Genomic DNA, 19,848 nt, shown 5'->3' on the forward strand with positions numbered 1-19,848 from the left:
CATAATAGAGGATGGAGCAGCTAAAGGGCCAGGTATTTCCCTCAGGAGCTGCTGGAGACAAAAACCAGCTAGAAGAGTGTTAATGTTGGACTTCCATTGGAGTGGACAGGGACACGACTCCAAATGAATGCTAATGATGCTTCACATCTGCAGGATGAGTAGCTGTCGACTGAAAAAAGGTGATAATATGTCAGTGTTGGGTCTATAGCTTGTTTCTGCTCCCTGTATTTCTCCAAACATCAGATTTTACTCACTTCCTGAATGCGGTAAGAGATTATTTTCTGGTTCAGCATCATTGAAGCTGCAACAGTCAAAGAAAGATAACATCAGGAGAAAATACCTGCCTGGTACAGAAAACAGGGAAAATCAAAGCCATTGAGAAGGTATGTGGTTGGCAGTGAACCCAGACATTCCTCTACGGTTCAGGAATCTAGACGACAACAAGCTTTGTTGCTGCTGGTGGTCACTGGCCGATGACAGGCCGGTCTCCGCGTCCTCTCTGGCTATTGTTTGCCCTGTGATTGACTGAGGAAGGTGTTTGTTGTTGCTGGACTCTTATCTGTGTTTCTTGGACCTGGCAGGAACACCGAGCTGTTGTATTAGCAAGGCTGTCTGATGAAACTGAACAGACGCTGAACGTCACGCACAGTTCAGCTAATTAGACCTCTGTTGCACAAAAGATGGCGGTGGAGTGTGTGTCTTTCAAACTGAGATTGATCTGATCAAGACATCTGGTTAAAGAACTGACGCTGTTCACTGTTCTGAATAAAAACTGACATGTTACCGTGTCTGCCCTCACCAGGGAGCATATCAGTGCTTGCTAATAAGTGAGCACTGGCATTTATGGCAAAAGGTGGGATGTTTAATTTCCATCCTTTTTCTTTCCAATCATTACTTTTATGTGCCACCCAGTGCTCATTTTCTACACTGCCAGTGTATGAGACTATCCAGCATTCCTTGCAACTTTCCCTCAGAGAAATATCAATTTCTTAATTCGTTTTACTGCAGCTTTGAGAGCTCTCCCTCTCCTATTTAGTGATCCACTGGGTGAACGTTTGGTATTGCCAAAGAATTCATATTACCACCTGCATTTCAATCCACCCCGGACCCATCACCGACTCCCTGGGGTGGTTTTATGTGGAGTTATTAACTTGGAAGCACGGTGCTTTTGTTCATTGGCATTTTCATTTTGGACCCCTTAGCAATTGAGTAACAGGGGCCCATCACGCAGCACAAAAGAAAGAGAATGAGCATGCGGAGGCTGAAAATTCTCATAAGCTGTCAGGAAAGTAAGGGTGAATGAGTACCTCCTCGCTTTCTACTGTTCCAGCACAAAATAGTGAAGTTATGTTCCTTTTAGAACTGCTTTTTCTCATCAGTCCACTGAAATGAAAGGTGATCGGGCCAAGAAGAAAATGTTTAGTGATGCCAAGTTTTGTCAGCTTTGTAGAAACTGTAGCACTCCTCTGAGTTCAAGTTTCTTCAAGGAAGTTCAAGCTCTGTTGGTATTTTATTAGTTTTGAAACTGCAGCTGTAAAGAAGAGTGAATAGACATTTATATATGAAGCCATAAAATGAGCTGCATTTGACCTGTCTGACACTCATAAAAGTGTACGTTGTACCTTTTCTCCTGATAAGGAAGCCAAAGGATAAGAATCCACAAATGGGTATACAAAAACACCAAATGGCATTCATTAGGATGTATACAAGAGTTCACAGTGGAGAAAGGTGATAAAAACATTGATGTAACTGGCTACATACAGAAAGTGGACACAATCATGAAAACTGATGCAATCCAGTGCAGTGTAATAATAATATAGTATGTTTATGATCTCAAGGCCAAAGTTTGTGGTAAAATGTTTCCATCAAAGTGAGCCTGTATATAGATATTATATAATTTAGGTGGGATTTACCTGCATCATGGGCAGTTGATTAATTATTATATATTATTATTATATATGAATGTTTTTTTAAAATCTGTTTTATTGTTTGGTCCAAAGCCACATGACTCCATTGACAAAAACAGAGCGAGTAGGTGAGTAAAATAAAATGTTTCTGCACCTACTGATCATTTCAAACCCAAAATGTGTGTGTGTCTATCTATCTATATATTATATACACACACACACACACATATATATATATACACACACACACACACACACACATACATATACATATATATGTGTGTGTGTGTGTGTGTATATGTATGTATATGTGTGTGTATATATGTATGTATATGTATATATATGTGTATGTATATGTGTGTGTGTATATACATATATCTATATATATCTATATCTATATCTATCTATCTATATATATCTATATATATATATAGATATATATAGATATAGATGGGTTACCAGAGATAAGTAATATATGCCTTAGATAGTTCATATGTATACATTTAGAGTCAAATATAAGTCTGCACACCACATGTTCTCAGCAGAATGTGTAAGCATTCAGACTGATGTAGTCCAGTTTAATCAATGTGTGTCAGCTGTGTGTAATAGCCCAGAGGGATCACAGATGACTATTACTTTTAACAGTATTTTCAGTGTAGTATTAGTTCTTTTTTTTTAAGTAAACGGTCTGAATACTTCTCTTCACGCTGAATAAACTGAGATGCAATGGGAAATGGTAGGTTAATAAACCAGGGCACATTCGAACATGAATTACTAAAATATGATCCTGTTTTTTAGTGAATGTCTTCATTACATGTAACATTAACATTTCAATCCTTGCAATATATTTCATTATTTTCCAATAGACGTGGAAAGCTCTTTTTCAGACAGAGCATCAAATTGCATTAACCAACACTCCCCTTATCTCTGTCTCTTGCCCAATGGGGCTCCAGCTGGGTGCTGCCGTTTCCTTCACCATTTATGTTGGCACAGAGAACGGCAGCTCCATGGCCCCAGAGCACTGCTCTGCCTCCAAAACAGGAAGAACACAGTGCTCTCTGATGCACACTGGAGACAAAAAAACAAATCACTGAGGGTCCAGAGGCACGAGGCAGCAGGCTGAGAAGGACGATAACAGGAGATTTTTCAGCCAGTGCCCAACCCTATTCTGCTCATGGAGTCATCTTCCTGGATTCAATGCTCTGGTCTGTGTAGAGGGAGCGTTTCCGTGCCAGCAGCCCGAGTACATGGGATGCTGGAAAGCCTCCTCTTAATGTCTGACACATTATCTGTCCAGACAAACCAGATTCACGTTAAAAATGCATGACAGCTTTAGCACTAAACATTACACTTTTCCTGTTCCATGCAACTAAATACAGCACTGACAAGGCTGTTGATCAATACCAGTTATTCAACAATCACTTGACCAGATGCTGAGATCTCTGGCTTTCCTTATTTTTCAGCCTGTACTTAAAAGCAACATTTCCATGAATGTTGAAACCTGTTGTTGCAAACACACGTTGATCTAAATCCCAGATTGCTCATGACAATTTAGTTTGAGCATTTTTTTTATTGACTGCAGTGGTCCTCTAGTCCTCAATTAAAAATGGGGGAAGGTTACTCAGACCTGCTGGATATCCCACACTGCCTCAGCCTGGCCATTAGGCAGGTATTTTCTGGTTTTGCAGAAAGGTGCTGGCCTGCCAGCAACCAGAGAGCCGGTCAAACTCATGTCCCCTGATGTGCATGTGCACCTATGTTGTCTAGTCCTGGAGGAACAGCTTCTATGTGTTCCCTTTACTGTGTGGGAATTCTTAGTGTCAATATAGAAAGCAAACTAAATGTTCTAACGCTGACATTACACAATGTCAAAAGTCATTATAACAGATATAAATCCTGCGCTTATCAGGCTAAGAAAGTATCAACTGTAAGCTTATGACTCTCTGCTCATGAAAAGCTAACGCTTGTACGACTTTAACGGTGACCTTTCGTGTACTCTGACTGTTTTTCTTTCTTTCCAACGAAAACCCAAAAAATAAACAAGGGCAGATGAAAAGGTGCCTTGCTGGCAGAGGTGGGCCACGTTTCCGTATTGTCGCTCCTTGTTAGCCGATGATGGGCTGTCTCCACAGCTGCAGTCACCAAGGCGGGGGGAAGGCATGCACACAAACACACACATGCAGACGTACATCTGCTGGCATGTCCGTGCCCTCTCTGATCTCTGATGACACGTCGGCCACCGTGTCCTGCTCTGACGCCAGCCTCCCTCTCATACACACAAACACACACACACACACACACACACACACTCATGTATGCACAGACACAGGCAGAGCAACCAGAGAGTGGATTTTGCATGAGAGCAGGTCGTTGCTAGCCAAAATGGAAAAAAAAAGCTGCAGCTTCTGTGAAAGGGGATACAGAACTGAGTTCACTTCAGCTGTGTTGTCACACTGTGGAGGGACTCCACTGCTGACTTGTTTTGTTTTTATTCTTATTTTTCTTACAGAAACTCTATTTTACTTCGGCTGATGGATGATGTGAAGTCCAAAGCTGCTTCTCCAGATGGGACATTTGACAGTTGAGGTGTCTGGGCAGTTTCAAGGAGTGTGTGTGTGTGTGTGTGTGTGGTAGGGATGTGAAGGGGGGGGTATCTAAAATATTTGTTCTATTACGTTGCCTGAGATGAACTCTGTTCTCAGCCATGCCAGGAATGTGCCCAGTATGCCCACCCATCCATTAACCTGTCCAACAACCCACACGGTCTGGCCCTAAAACAAAACAGTGCATTAACAGACCCACACATAATTTCACTTCTTTTGTAGCTCAAATTACCACTTTTACATATCACTGGGCTTGCTGGATAGCTGTTACAAATACTAAATAAAAGAGGGCATTTACACTTTAACAAATAGATATAACACTTGGAGTTTCTATTTATCAGTCTGTGTATTTTAGACACTTTGAGCACAAAGCACGACGACCTCTGAAAACGTTTTTCATGCATACCAGAAATGAATTCAAATCCAGGAAAACAAAATCTGATTTATGTTTTTATCTGTTTAAACAGCAAAGAATATATTGGGCGTGTGACTTATTACAATCAGATTCGAGGTGGCAAACGAGGAACAGCTGCGGCTGCTAATTGGTTTCAGCGAAGGCCTTTTATAATGAAAGTTACTTCATAGACAGTTGGTTTACTTGAAGTTAATGTCAGAGGTCAAATGTTCCAAACACAGGAGAGCTGGTGAGGGATGGTTTGTTCCGGACACGGTTCTGTTTGAGCTCGTTTCTACAACACTTTGCCTGTGCTTTATACACACCTGCTTAGCAGGGCTTTCCTGACATTTAATGATCTCGTTTTCAGTGCTTAGAATACCTCGCCTCGGTGCCAAACTCCAGGTTCCTTTCAGCTTGACGCCGATGCAGATTTATCATCAGCACCCTTCAGGCAAGCATCCATTAAAAATCTTGAAATGTTGAAAACTTCACGGCCAAGGAACAATCAAGTGCTTGCTTGTTTAAAAATGACACGTTCCAGGCCTTTTAGGTGCCGTGAAAATTCCATGTGCTAAAGACAGAAAGTTGAGAGTTTGATGGCCTGTGAAAATGCCACATTGTTAATCGCACTTTCATATTTATGATTTGGAAAATGAAGAGTCTTGTGCAGGAGCAAAACCGTTTCATGCCAACCACCAAGTACATCGGTCAAACCCGACAGCTTTGTTGTGCACGTGCTGAACCGACGCTCACGTCCATAACAAACACAAGTGTTCACATCATAAGTGTCTTTGTTCACTTGCACCCTCACAAACATTCACTGATCAGAGGGGAGAAAGCTTGGTCAAGTCCTTCTTCATTTCGCTGTACTGAGTGCTGACTTGTCCCACAGCCATGTTGTGCTCCTCATCCACCTCCTCCTTTAATCTCTGCTGCTCCCTCAGAAACTCTGCCCACTCGTCTTTCAAACGCTGCATGTTGGCCTGCAGCTGGGTGCTCTGGAAGGACACGACAAGATGCAACAAAAGTCTCAGAAAGGTTTTGTGCAAATGTTTGCATCAATCTTGATTCACTGTGGTGCAGCCTACAAGTGCTGTGTGTACACGGAGAGGACGCAACATCATTAACACCCCCAGCATCTGCATACTATGATACTGTGTCCACCTGTGCTGCCAGTCCTTGCTTTTACCTGATGGGCCTCTAGCTCCCTCTGCTGGACTCTTTCCGCCATGTGATTTGCAGCCTCCACTGTGGGAGAAAAGAAAAAAAAAAAAACATCCTTAAATCTTTCTAGTCAAAATTATTATGCATGAATACATTTAGGGTCCCCATTGTTTTGTCAGAGTTGGTTTCTTGTGTCATACAACCACAGGGAATCAAAGTACTGTGAAACATTGTGTGCTGTCGAACGTCTTCAATTGCAATTTTTGCTGACGATGTATCCAAGTGTCTGATTTGATGTCAGGTCAAGCATGAAATTACATAAGTTTAGCGCTATTTAAAGTCTTAAGAGTGAATCTCAGAGAGGGGACTTACATCGTTTAGAGATGCCAGAGAGCTGCTGGCTCATAGCCTCTAAATTTGTAGGCAACATTTGCTCATTTGTCTCCAGCACCATTTTGTTGAGGTTCTCCAGCAGTCTGCTCTCCCTGTTTCCACGTTTTTCCTACACAGCAGCAGAGGAAACTTCAGGGTTGTCTCACATAGCAAGAACACATAGCACAATGAAAACATTTGCTTCATAAGCAATTTAGCTGAGAACTGTGTTTGAACATGTTGCTTCCAGTGAAATGAGTAAAAAACAAATAACATAAAAAAAGTTGAAATCCTTTTTTGGCATTGAGATTTCAAGCACAAAAGATAGCAGCATGATCCTGGTCCTACAGTGATCAGTGATTACTTGATCTGTGACCCAAAATGTATAGAGGTGTGGAACGATAAAAGTGTTTGCCCACCTGAGTGCCTGAACCCACAAGTCAAACACCAAGGGCATAGTATTAAGTCATCCTCACAATTGTAAGTGATTATAGAGTTTTAAAATGATCTGCAGTCTTATAAGTAACAGCTATTTGTCAGACACAGGACAAAAATTATGAAAAACACAACAACTAAAACCAAAGCGAAGTCTTTTTTGGACTCTCTCCACAGGGATATCTAAGGTTTGCGTGAGCCACAGCACAGCGTGTGATTGTGTGAAAAGTGTGTGTATAGCTGATTGTAGTGCCATGAATATTGTAAAAGTGTTTAGGCCACAGCCCTGCATCATTATTGCATGCATAGTACCTCAAACTCTCTCACAAAGTACCGGATCTCTGCATTGATGACTGGTCTGTGGTCCAACAGTCGGGACTGGATATCACCCACGTCTACAGGACCAACACAGCTCCAATTAAAGTCAGATTAAACAACAAAAACACACAGGATAGGACACATTATAGCATAGTCAATTGTATTGTAGAACAGAACATTACTGTGACGAGTTAGTATCATGTTTTGTGTGTTGTTGTTAGCTAACCTGAAGGCTATAAAAAAAGTGACATTTTATCATCATTAACCTAATTCCATCCCCAGCTTTGCATCTCATTCATTATTTACTGTGTAAAGGCTTCTGAAAGTAGACATTTTACATTTAAAAGACAAGCTAACAAACATTGATGCCTTTCCCAAAGCTAATAACTTTAAACTCCTATCTATCTGCACCTCATCAAATCAGGTGATCAAAGCCTTTAAAAGTCAGCATCGTCGATGAGATAATATCTCTGCTGTAGATTTCACTCACCTTGAGCAATTTTGTCCATTTTTATGAACCTGGTTTGTTTTAGCAGTTGAATCAAAGGTTTGCTTCCTGTGGCGCAGCTAGCTCAGCCAGCTAATCCCTTGCTAAATGTTTGAAATGCTAAACTAACTGACAACTTACTGCGAATGCGAAAGAGCAGCTTAAAAAAAACCTAAACCACTGCCCACAGACGAAGCCTATACTTATATGATATAGCAATACAAGTCTGCAACAATGAAAATTAGCAGTGGCGTTTTGCTAATAGCTGTCAGGTGGATGGAAGTCAGCTGACAGCAATGTCAATATTTACTACTACTTCCGGGTACGAGGCTTTGGCCTGAACCAATCGGCTGGAGGAGAGGGGGGCGGGTCACATTCAGCTTGGAGGGAGATCCACTATCCACTCACGGTTTTATCCACATGAAATACAGTCCTACCTGGGAGCTTTTAAATGTCTGCAAGCTTGTTTGTGTGTGTGTGTGTGTGTGTGTGTGAGAGAGAGAGAGAGACAGTGGGACACAGTGGTGCAGGCTGAGGCTTTACCTGGCTGAGGCCAGCAGGTGTCAGTGTTGCTCTGCGGTGGTTTCCACACATTACTTGTCGGTTCAAAATACCTCCAGTTGACCAGTAACACAGAACCTGTCTTTTTAGTTTCTCCTGACTGTGTTCTCGGTACCACTTTGTAGTCGCCATCCTTAATAAAGGAGTTATAAATTGTGACCAATGTTTACATATGCTTTCTACAACATTTTAAACCATTAATAAGAATAATTTGGTTTCCAGGCTGTGAAACATCTATAGCTGGTATTTATCCTGAGTGTCTGATCCAAATTTCAATGTATTAACAACTTTGACCATTTATAACTCTAGATTTGATGACTGTGTGAAACCTACATTTGTTAATAAATATCCTACACATATAACTGTATTGATAATACAGTAATAAATGATAAAGACTGCCCAAAGGGATTTTTCTTGAATGGTTGTCATTAATGTCTTAGACTAACTGATAAGTAAACTAATAAGTAAAGCAGTAATTAATGATTTAACTTATAAACCTTTAATAAAGAGTGCCTAGTGATTAAATATTTAAAGTAAAGTATTTAGTGTCTAATGTGTAGTAACTTTATGAATAGTGCACACTGTAACATAATTTGTCATAGCAGGTGATATTTAACCTCTGCTATGATTTTAAATGACACGCTTCTGCCAAAGATTGCCAATGAAACAATAATATAATCACATCAAATCACACCTAGTCTCTTGGAGAATAATAAAGGAGCTATTGTGTGTAGTGGTACCGCAGGAGAAATCAATTAGCAAACACACCATAATCTGTGTATGAATACAGTAAAGGCTAAAATTCAGTATCTTACGTGGCTAAATTCTTATTTAGTTACAGCAAAAATTGATTTAGGTGTCACAATAATAAAAATAGCTAGAACAACATATTAGATAAAAGTGCATTTATAATTAAAAGGTGAAAATTTCACCACAAGATGGCACCAAACTTCCCACATTTTAAAATCCAAGGCTGGCAGAGCCCCCTGTGACTGAATTATCTCGGATTAGCAAATGCTTTTATTACACTTTATGAAATGCAAATGTATTAGCATAAATGTATTAATAAACACAGCACTTGTGGCAAGAGCAAAGTACATGCAGATATTCAGTCGTAGTGAGAAGAGGCATTGTTTGGGGCAAACGTTGCATATTAGTTGTCAAAAGTTTGTTTGGGAGCCCTAAATTCATTAGGACTGTCATGCTCAGTTAAGAGAAAATCATTAAGGCACCACTTAAGTCTCCCACTGTCCACATTGTTTAGTTAAACACTTATTACATGCACCATTAGTTTTGATTTGGGCCCATTAAAGAGATTAAATGATTGATCAAGAGCCAAGGGATAAAAACAAACCCTTCGCTGCAGCCTCGTGTTTGTCTGAAGAAGCACGAGAGAATCTCTGACAACAAAACATGTCAGATGCAGCAAAGGACCCCTGACAGGAACGAGCATCCTGTTATTTTGTTTATTCACGACTCTGCAGGGTGAAATTAAAAACATTAAGATCAACTCTGAGAATGGTACAGAGGCTAGTAACATGCAGCATTCATTACCATATTTAAAGTAACATTAAAATCTCATTTGTGGTTTTGCAATAATACAAAATAAAAGAAGTGATATTAAAATCCTCTTTTTTAATTATTCTATGATAGCTGTACATTATATTCTATATGTTCTGTAGATCAGTAAACAATAACATAACGCAAACATTTTCTAATTGGCAAAACAATTAAAAAAGACAACATCTTGTTTGTAGGCCAATAATAACAGATTAGAAAAAAATAGATGTATTAATTGGATGTCTTTAATGAATTGATTTTTGCATTATTACCATAATAATTTAGATTCGCAGTCAGTCAAGTCTTGAAATATTATTCTGAACTTACCTACAAAATGTGAATTTTTATTATTTTTTGATTATTACATCTATGATTTTAAAACTGAATATTTACATGCAGTTTAAATTAGATTTTGGAAATAAGACATTTCAAATACTTTACATATTTTAAAGAGGGAGAAAAAAGAAGTTCAGACATACACTACTCTTAAAACTTATCCAGAGTTGAGAGCATTAAAGAATTTGGAGGGCCAAGCCAACATCAACATAACGAGGAAATATCTGCCCTGCATCATTATCTGCAGGCGTTCTGATGTTCGGCTGCAGTTTGCATGCGAGAGCTCATTGCACGAGAGCAGATCATGTGTTTCTCTGTGTTTCTGTCCCACAGGTCTATTAAGTAAATTCTGCTTTTGTGTTTGACACCCCCCTGCACACAATATAAAGGCTTTCTGGGACACTCCAAAATTATCACTAAAAAAGAAAGACAATGTTCAGATATATAAAAGAGAATTGAAACTTATACGTGGTAAATACTGCTTAATTCAATAATATATTTTTCAGCAGCTGTCTACATAATGGAGATGAGATCACTTTAATTCTGCTCTGACTTTCATAACAGTTTAACCAGTTTAACTCAGTTCATTAGTTTATTATAAAGAATGACAATATTTATTCTACTATTCTATTTCAAATAGTCTAAATGCTATGATTTAGCTCAACCTCTCAAAATGAGAGTTCAGTTCATACCGTTTAATTGATTTGTGTTGGTTTGGTCGGAAAATATGCATGAAACTAAAATCAAACAATCATGGATTTCTTTTACAATATTTTGAATAAACATGTTTAATTATACACCGTATGTGTGTGTATATATAAATAAATATATATATACACACATATATATATATATAGACACACACATACATCCCTGTCATAGAAGACACCATCTGTCTCCCTCATCTTTTTATTACACTTCCACATATGATCTGTACACAGAACTCAGGACCAAGCAGCAGTGTTTCACCCCCCCATGTGCACATGCTTGCCAGTATCCAGATGATCTCCTGCAGCACTTCCACAAACGGTGCTTCAGCAGTGCAGTGGGAGGTCTGTGAGTGTGGTTTACCAAACATGCCCACTGGCCCTGCGAGCTCGCCCCGGTGACGCTGTTGCCTCGGTGTCTCTCTCCTCGACCACACTGCCCCTGTAACGACGGTGCTCGCATTACCCACTGGGTATAATTATTCTGCATTTTGCTGCTCTCCATTCTGTCTGTCTCTCTTATGCTCTCCCTGTCTGTCTCTCTCTCTCTCCCTCTCTCTCTCAGCTCGTCTGGGTCTTGACACCGAGGTCCAGGCGGAGGGCCGCAGGGCCGCTGCTTTGTGTTCATAGCGCACTGAACGCCACTCACTGCACCGTGGCTCTGAACAGGTGGGGGGTGCTGATGCAAAAGGGGGAAAGGGAAGGGGAGGAGGGGGGTGTTACTCACTGGATGCCAAGGCCTCTGGGCTGCAGGGGAGGTGGGGGGTGGAGGGGTGGTAGGAGAGGACCTGCTGCCCAGCAACCCACTTACCACTCCTGCCCTCCTCTCTCCCCACATCCAGGTTCTTATTTCATTTGCTCCCTCTCTCTCTCTTTCAGTCCCTGGGCTCAAAGCGGGTCGTTTGTCCCAGCGCCACCATTTTCCTGTCCCTCTGCTTGCTGCAGGCAGGATGCTTCAGAGCTGTCCACCATGGAGACAAGGTGGGGGTTGGGTGTGTGAGAGCAGAAAATAAATAAAAGGTAGACAGTAAAGAATGAAGAATGGAGTTCAACAGGAAGGTAAAGACTCAAATAAACACACTTAAGGCCCTTATGTAGTGGCGCTTGCGAAGTCACTGTGTAGCGTGACACTGTCCCGCTGTCACTGTGTCCCAAGGCCTGATGGGAAGACACAGTGGCGGTACATGGCTCTCAGCCTGAAAATCAACATATGTACTCATCATCCTGTGCTTTTCAGGGAAGGAGCGATTTTTTTCTCTTTCACAACAAAACAGAACCAAACCTTGTCAGGCTCATCTTGTGATGAACTGCCCCTCTCCCTCAGAGCATTGGGGGTGGGGGGGGGGGACTGGAAGTGTGTGTGCATGTGTAGGGGGAGACCAGTGTGTCGGCTACGATTAGCGTTTGCGGCGGGCCCCTGCCGCCATTTCGGGGCTCGTCCTGGAGATTAACGGGAGCCGCACTGTCATTTCTCCCATGGGGTGCTGTCCCCTGTCCTCTCCCGTCCTAGCAAGGGGAGGGATCGTCTCTTCCTCCAAGAGGCAGTGTCGAAGTCGTCTGAGGGCAACAGGCTGGGGGTGGCTCCAGACCTGTTGAGGCAGAGAGTCCTGCAAAGTGCCCACAATCAAAGTGACAGACGTTGGGGTGGAGGGAGCGCTGGATGAGGATATCTCTCTGTTTGTGGCGGGCAAAAATCACTTCTCCTGGCTGTAGTGCTTCAAACACACACATATGCGCTTCAGTAACGCATACACATGCATGCACGCACACTACAACTTGAGCAGTGGAAGAGTTGAGATTGCGAGGTGGAGGGGAAGCGTTGGCTGAGCTCAACTTGATGGTTTTTGAAGTTTTTCTTCAGTTTGTGTGTGTGTGTGTGTGTGAGTGTGTGTGTGAGTGTGTTCGGTGATGTTCGACGTGGGACAGAGCTGAGGAGAAAGGCAAGGAGTAGGAAAAAGGGGGTCTGCCCTGGGGTCAAACACACATGCACACAAACTCAAACACACACTCATGAGAACACACACACACATGCACACACACCACACACACACACTTTTCGGGGCTGCTGTGGCATGTTTGGAGCAGTGCCTCGTCAGATTAGGGCCATGCTGGCTGTGTTTGATGGCCAACCTGGACAGACAAGGCCTGCCAGGCACAAACTGCTCAGGCACATGATGTCAGGGCGGACACACACACACACACACATGCACACATACACAAAAATTATCCCGCGCCAGACCAAAGAGACAGATGACACCCAGCATGAAGCTAAAGCCAAATCTGTAAGCATCCGCTGCGATCCAGCTGGCTAGCCCTAGGGTACCTGTCTCTGCGAAGTGGAATCAGCGTCACCCCCGTGAGCTGTCAAATTAGCTCACAGGGCTGGAAATGCTGAAGAGATTTGGCCCCTCGTTGTGGAAGAGCAAAAGAGGGGGGAGGGGAGGGTGGCATTAAAAAATGTTACTAATTCATCCTCCTGTTGGGGAAAAATGGTTAAACTCCCAACAACATAAAAATCAGGAAAGGTGGTAATCAAGACGCACACAGGACACATGTATATATATATATATATGTACACACACTCACACACTCACACACTCACACATAGTGTGATCCAACACCAATGAACACACACATGCACGCGCATACATGCTGCTACTAGCGGATGCACATGCTCAGACACAGAAAAAACTGTTACACACATCCACACTTATGCACCCTGCATACTCACACACACACGCACACACACACACACACGCATTCACACACACACATACACACGCATCCACACACACATACACGTACACAGTGCCAGGGGCAAGTTTTCAATTACTGCCAGTGCTAAGCAGTCACCTGGGAGAGATGTACCATGTTTGAGTGGAAAGGCATTTCCACCAAGATTTTTTTTAACCTCCTCTTGTCCCAGTTGTAAGACGGCTGTGAATGTCAGGCACATGATCAAAAATGACATTAAATGAAGCAGGAAATGTTTCCTCAGTGAATATTTACATCACAGGAAATGATCAAGGAAAGCCTGTCTGAAAAGTGAGATTTGAAACAACTGTTGAATGTATAAAAAGGTGCATGATTGAAAGTCCAGAGGATTAAGTTGTCAATTGAGTCAAAATCAAATCACGTAGTTACTGTGAGAAGCTGAAAACGTGGCTCGTTCAGTTTCTAAATAGTGCAGCAACATGAAGGGAAACATCACACACTGAATTAACATAAAAGACAGAAATGAATGATAGCATGAAAAGCAACTTTTCTAAGAGTAAGAGCTGCTGCTTGGTCATCACATCGCTAAGGAATGTTTAATGTGCTTTAAGTTTAGAAAAGATTACAGTAAGGGACTGCACAAAAATGAATGGTGTGAGGAGAAAGTGCAACAACCCACTTACCTCAAAATAATACAAAATTACAAAATATGTATAATTATTTTCATCTTTGATGACTTAAGTGCATCAGAAATTTAAGATAATATAAGCTAATCAAACTTTCAAATATTAATGGAATAATCATTTTTCAAAGCCATTGATTTCCAAAATTATGACATGTGGCCCCGATAAAAGCCATTTTTATGCTTAAGAATTTTAGTACAGTCCCTGACTAAATTGAGATTTTCTGTTACTGAAATTAATTTCCTCCACTATAAGAAATACAAAATGAAACTGTTATTTTCAGGAAACTTCCTCAAGGAGAAAATACTACTCACTTAATCCTATAACAAAAAAGTAAAAAAAAAAAAATAGATGGCTGCCAAGTTTTCAGGGTGAAGCCAGGGTGAAGTCCTCCTGGGCCCAAAGTGTCCCTGCCATGCTGGCACGCTAATGGCCACAGCAGGTTTTCTGTGTGTGAGGTGACATGGACAATAGTGAGGATGTAGGCACTGCCAACAACAACACTGCTCCCTGGTGTGTGTGACAACATGCTGACCCCTTTGGAGAGCCTGTCCTGCCCTGAGACAGACCAGTGTGTGTGTGTGTGTGTGTATTTGTGCGTTAGGGTATAAGATGGAACCTGACAGGAGTTTAGCGCTGATGACCACCACGGCGAGAGATGGCAGCACTCCTCCTTGAGGGAGATACTGTCACTCTTCGATGGTTGCATGAATGTGTGTGTGTGTGTGATTGTTCTTACTTGTTGATCTTCTTCAGGCTTGAAAAAATGTGTTGAAAATAGCACACTTCAGTATAAGATCATGTTTCACCAAGGTAATTTCACAATTGCGGTTTTGAAAAAAATGCTTCTATTGAGAATGAATATGAGGGACTTTGTGATGACTTATTTTAACCAAAATCATACACTTTTCCTAAACCTAACCAAACGCAGTTACATTATATATGTAACAAAACTTAAATTATTTGCTTGCTTGTGGCTAGTCCCCATCCGTCCTACACAAGGTGTTGAAAACGCTCATTTATGTCATTTTGGGAGTCATTGGAAATGAAACCATCTTGAAATAGCTGCATTCATATTACCTTGGTTGTATTTTTTCATTGCATACTTACAACAGCAGCTTAACAAATGGCACACAAGACACTGTCATTTTTGAGCATGCCGATAGTTTTGGATTGCAGCTTTAAGGCACTTCTTCCTTGCCTTCATCCTTCTTCTCTTCTCTTCTCTTCTCTTCTCTTCTCTTCTCTTCTCCTTCTTCTTCTTCTTCTCTCTGCTGATGTTTGTCCCTGGAGGTGCTCTCTTAATGTCTTTGACTAAACTTCAGCCAGCCTTGGCAGTGACGGTGCCCCATAGGAACTCAGTTGAGAGGAGACCAATATGATTGTAATGGAGGGTTTGCGGGCAGGGTCTATCACACTGTGTCACCTATAAAAAGCACAAAAGCCAAGTGGCAGGGTGCATAACACTCCTGGCTACAGAGATAAAAAAAAAATCCTATTAGCTACTCAACTGTTCTATAGAGATGCTGCAGAGGGAGGGGACATTTTCATTTTTGTCTCCCTGTTGTGTCACACTCACCACTGAAGCAGCGAAGACTGTGGTGTCACATTAGCTGTAGAGGGGAGCTTTTTCTTAAATAAAAGCCTTGTGGAAAGGTGACATTATCTTATGTTTGTGCCATACGAAGAATGTTCTAATTTTGAAAGCGTGCAAAGATCATTTAATTGTGTGAGACCCACTTCTTTGATGAATGCAGCGCCTTTAATTCCAGTGATTCAGTCATACATGATTGATTTTGTTTGGATTAAAATGCATCAGAAATGGCTCGTTTGCATTATTGACAGCGTAACAGACAGATCATTGAAAGTAAAAAAAAAAAAAAAATCTAATTTACTTCCAACTAGACTTATTGCTCCCATAGAAACAATATTGAAAAAGCTCCTGATATAATTATCCCTAATACAGAGCACCTGCCTGACAGCAGTCCATATCATTAGCATTGCAATGGCAAAACACAGTGTGAAATGACATTAGGACAAATAACACACCACATTAACACCATGTCAGCACTTGGCAAGTGTCTTAAATTTTTACTATCTATGCATCTGTGTACATTAACAATGTGTGTATGTGTGTGTGTTTGTGTGAGGTATCATCACATGCTCCTGCCCCTGAGGTTAGTGGATGAATGAAGGCTGTAAAGAGGAGCATGACAGCTGTGAAAGTCACAAGGGGAGTCCGCTAGCGCCATAAAGAAAGCAAAGTTTCCCTCCCTCTGGGTATGACCTGTGTGTGTGTGTGCGTGTGTTGGTGTGTGTGTGCAGACGTTCTGTACTGATATACTGGTATACTGTGATGAAATATAATAGCCATAGTGTATGTACTGTGTGCATGTTTAAAAAACAGATTGAATACATGCAGGATTATGCATTTGTGTGCATTTCTGTGTCTGTGATGCTGAACCTTGAAGCTAAATGCCACACACTGGAGTCTACTGTAGAGCTTATCAGCACTCTATCAGCGCCACACATCCTCTATCCCCTCACCCGTCCCTACACTTCATCAACAGCATCTTTCATTGCCGACTCACCCTCCCACCTTCACCCTTGGGGCAGGCAATGTGTGTGTGTATGTGACTCTGTGTTTATATCCTCAGGATTTCACATCAAAAACTGGTGGTTTTGGATGGGTCAAAGTTTGTGAAATGCTGAGGCATCTTTGAGATGGATAGATTGTTCACCATGTGTGAATGTGTGAATGTGTTTGTGTGTGTGTGTGTGTGTGTGTTCTTGTGTGTAAACCTCAGCAGCACAACGTTACAGGATCAGGAGATACAGAGATGACTTTGTGCTTTCCTGTCCAAATGTCGATTTCACACCACCCTTGTTTGTGGGTGCTTTTCAAAGAGACCAGTGATCAGCTGTGTGTCATGTGCTGTTAAATTTAGCCGGAATAAGGAGTGTTTTTGTCATCCCTTAAGATCAAATGCTATTAAAACTGTACTCAAGCACAATGTGCTAAAACCCTCACAAATCAGTGAATGTCCCTCTGGGTCACTAACTTCATGCTGGAGCTTAACTGTTTTAGGGGATTCTTCTCTTTATTAGTATTAATCAGTTATGTTTATCCACCCAGCTATCATGCCACTCACTTACTGTCTTCTTTTGTGATGCAAATGAAACTTGGATTTGAGGGTGTGAATCAAGGCCCTGACCCCTCACTTTGACAACAAGGCCCACTGGCTATTGTACTGTACAGAAAGGCTGTAATTCATTTCATGGGACACAGCCAGTGAAAATGAAAGCACCCCTCAACAGCACACACTCTGCAAATTGGAGAATTAGCTTGCCTTTAACCTTTCAGCAATTTGTTTGTCTTCTGTTTATCCATGCATGTCACTTTTAAACACACACAAGCCTGCATGTTCAAAAAAACTCGGTCTACCCTCGAGCTGAAGGTTTTTGACAAGCAGCACAATAGTGGACCCAAATATTTTTTCTTAACACAAAATATGAATCAATTTATAATGGTTTATGTTGCTGTGCCTGCTGGAGTTCGTAACGAAGCGCTGTCTGCATCCCTGTGACAAAATTTTTAAATTTTGGATTAGTCCTCCTTAACGGGGACATATTATGCAAAATTCACTTTTTAATGTCTTTTCAACACACATATGTCCCTCCAGTGTGCCTAGAGACCCTCAAACTTTAAGAGAAGACTATCCCCCTCTTTTTTCCCATCTTTCAGTGAATGTGTGTGAGAGCACACTGTTTAGATTTGGCCCAATTTGTGACGCCAGGGCCTCCAACACCTCCAGCAGTTCAACAGGCTGACAGTCCTGCCCACTGAAAACCTGAATCCACCTTGCTGTCCATCATTGTTAAATCGCTAACTCTAGCTCTGGTAAAACTAAGATGTTGCAGGTACGAGCAAAGCACAAACATTGCTCTGCTGATGGCTACAAAACTCACAAGACAGACGCCAACAGTCAAGGATGAATCAATATCAGCTGTCTGTGACCTGACCTCGGACTTAGCAGCTGTGCGTTTTTCATGTTGTTTTGCTGTTCATTTGGCAGGTTAGCCTGTTGAACTTGGTGTTGCACAGAGGCATAGCTGATGTGGCAGTTGGTGGACGGTGCCTTCTCAGGGCCTGTGTGAGTTGACCAATCAGAACAAACTGGGCTTTTTGATAGAAGAATATGCGTCATAAAGTATGAAAAAAATACTGTGGAAACAGCATATAGTGATCAAAAAGCTTGGGATGGAGGTAGAGAGGGTCGTCCCTCAAGTGGATGGTCGGTGGTTCGATCCCCCAGCTATGAGTCAGCATGTTGCAGTGTCCTTGGGCAAGACACCCAACTTGCTCCTGAAGAATAGCTTCAGTGTGTGAATGTGTGTGAAAGAACAGTCTCCTCCAACTTAGATTCCTCCTGAATGAATGATGTGTGAATGGCCGTGACTAGAAAGGCGCTATACAAATACTGACCATACATACTTATACAAATGCTGTTTAAATGATTTGGTTCTTGTAAAGGAAAAAGAGTCGATAAAAATGTCTCCGTGAGGCCTTATGACAAACAAAGGTGGTTCTCAACCTGTGTAGTCGGCTCAAACAACAAGAAACAGTCATGGCTGCCAGTGATGAAGAGAAAACGAATGTGCACAGACAGGGATTAAAATAGGATTTGTTATGTCAGGGAGCTCTGGGTTGAAGTGATTTAATGAGTCTCGCGGTGCACGGTGGGCCCATGGAGCAGCCCGAAAACAGGTTTGTTGCACCGTGGACGTGATCGAACGCACACAGTCAGCCCACGTGGGGAAAGCACCTCTGGTTGAAGCCACCCTCGTCATGCAGATTGACAATGCCTGGCCACATAATGACAAATGCAATAGCAAACCTGTCTGTTTCCTTACAGTGTGCTCATGTAATAAATATACAAAAGTCAATTAAATGGTTATCTTATGTGAGAAATAAATAAAACAGAAAAAGTGGACAGGAAACACTGAGATCCCTGAGATGTATTTCAGAGCAGAATATAATAGAATATGGAGGAAAACTATTTTCAAATGCAACACAACTTGAAACGAGCTGAAAGGTTAAAGAAGTTTCTCATTCTTTAAGAATTGTTTTAGTTTTTAATTCACTAATATGTGCAAATGATTAAATCATTCCACACACACAGGTGATGTGTAAATGCAAAAGCACGCTTGTAAACAAACGATGTGTTACTAAAGAGAGTCTTCTTGTGCTGAATCTTCCTCCTCCTGCATGTCTCACCCTTCCCTCCCTTTATGATCCAACCCACTTTTTCTGTGGGGTGTCATGTGTACATCTCTATGTACTGTGGGTTTGTGTGTGCCAGACCAAGGGAGGGCAAAGAAGCAGCCATTTGAGCAGACTCTTGGTCAGGAGCAATGTTGGGTTGTGTGTGTGTGTGTGTGTGTGTGTGTGTGTGTGTGTGTGTGTGTGTGTGTGTGTGTGTGTGTGTGTGTGTGTGTGAGAGAGTGTGTGTGTGTTAGTGGGGGACTGTCTGTGCCTGATTGTAGCTTCATGCCCTCAGTCCAGTAGATAACCAGTCAGCAGTGAAGCCACCATCCTCACA

At 41.8% G+C, this 19,848-nt stretch overlaps 1 protein-coding gene across 1 annotated transcript; it reads right to left on the bottom strand.

Annotated features, from left to right (window-relative positions):
- Positions 1 to 4,947: 4,947 nt before the first annotated feature.
- Positions 4,948 to 7,844, bottom strand: bloc1s5 (biogenesis of lysosomal organelles complex-1, subunit 5, muted). The gene is made up of 5 exons (XM_070853071.1): positions 7,687 to 7,844; positions 7,191 to 7,273; positions 6,444 to 6,573; positions 6,097 to 6,155; positions 4,948 to 5,905 (listed from the first exon to the last, which is right to left on the bottom strand). Exons 1-5 carry the CDS (start codon positions 7,703 to 7,705, stop codon positions 5,732 to 5,734), a joined length of 465 nt encoding a protein of 154 aa, XP_070709172.1. The 5' UTR covers positions 7,706 to 7,844; the 3' UTR covers positions 4,948 to 5,731.
- Between the last annotated feature and the right edge of the window lie 12,004 nt (positions 7,845 to 19,848).

Source organism: Pempheris klunzingeri, chromosome 21, assembly GCF_042242105.1.
Source record: "Pempheris klunzingeri isolate RE-2024b chromosome 21, fPemKlu1.hap1, whole genome shotgun sequence".
NCBI lineage: Eukaryota > Metazoa > Chordata > Actinopteri > Acropomatiformes > Pempheridae > Pempheris > Pempheris klunzingeri.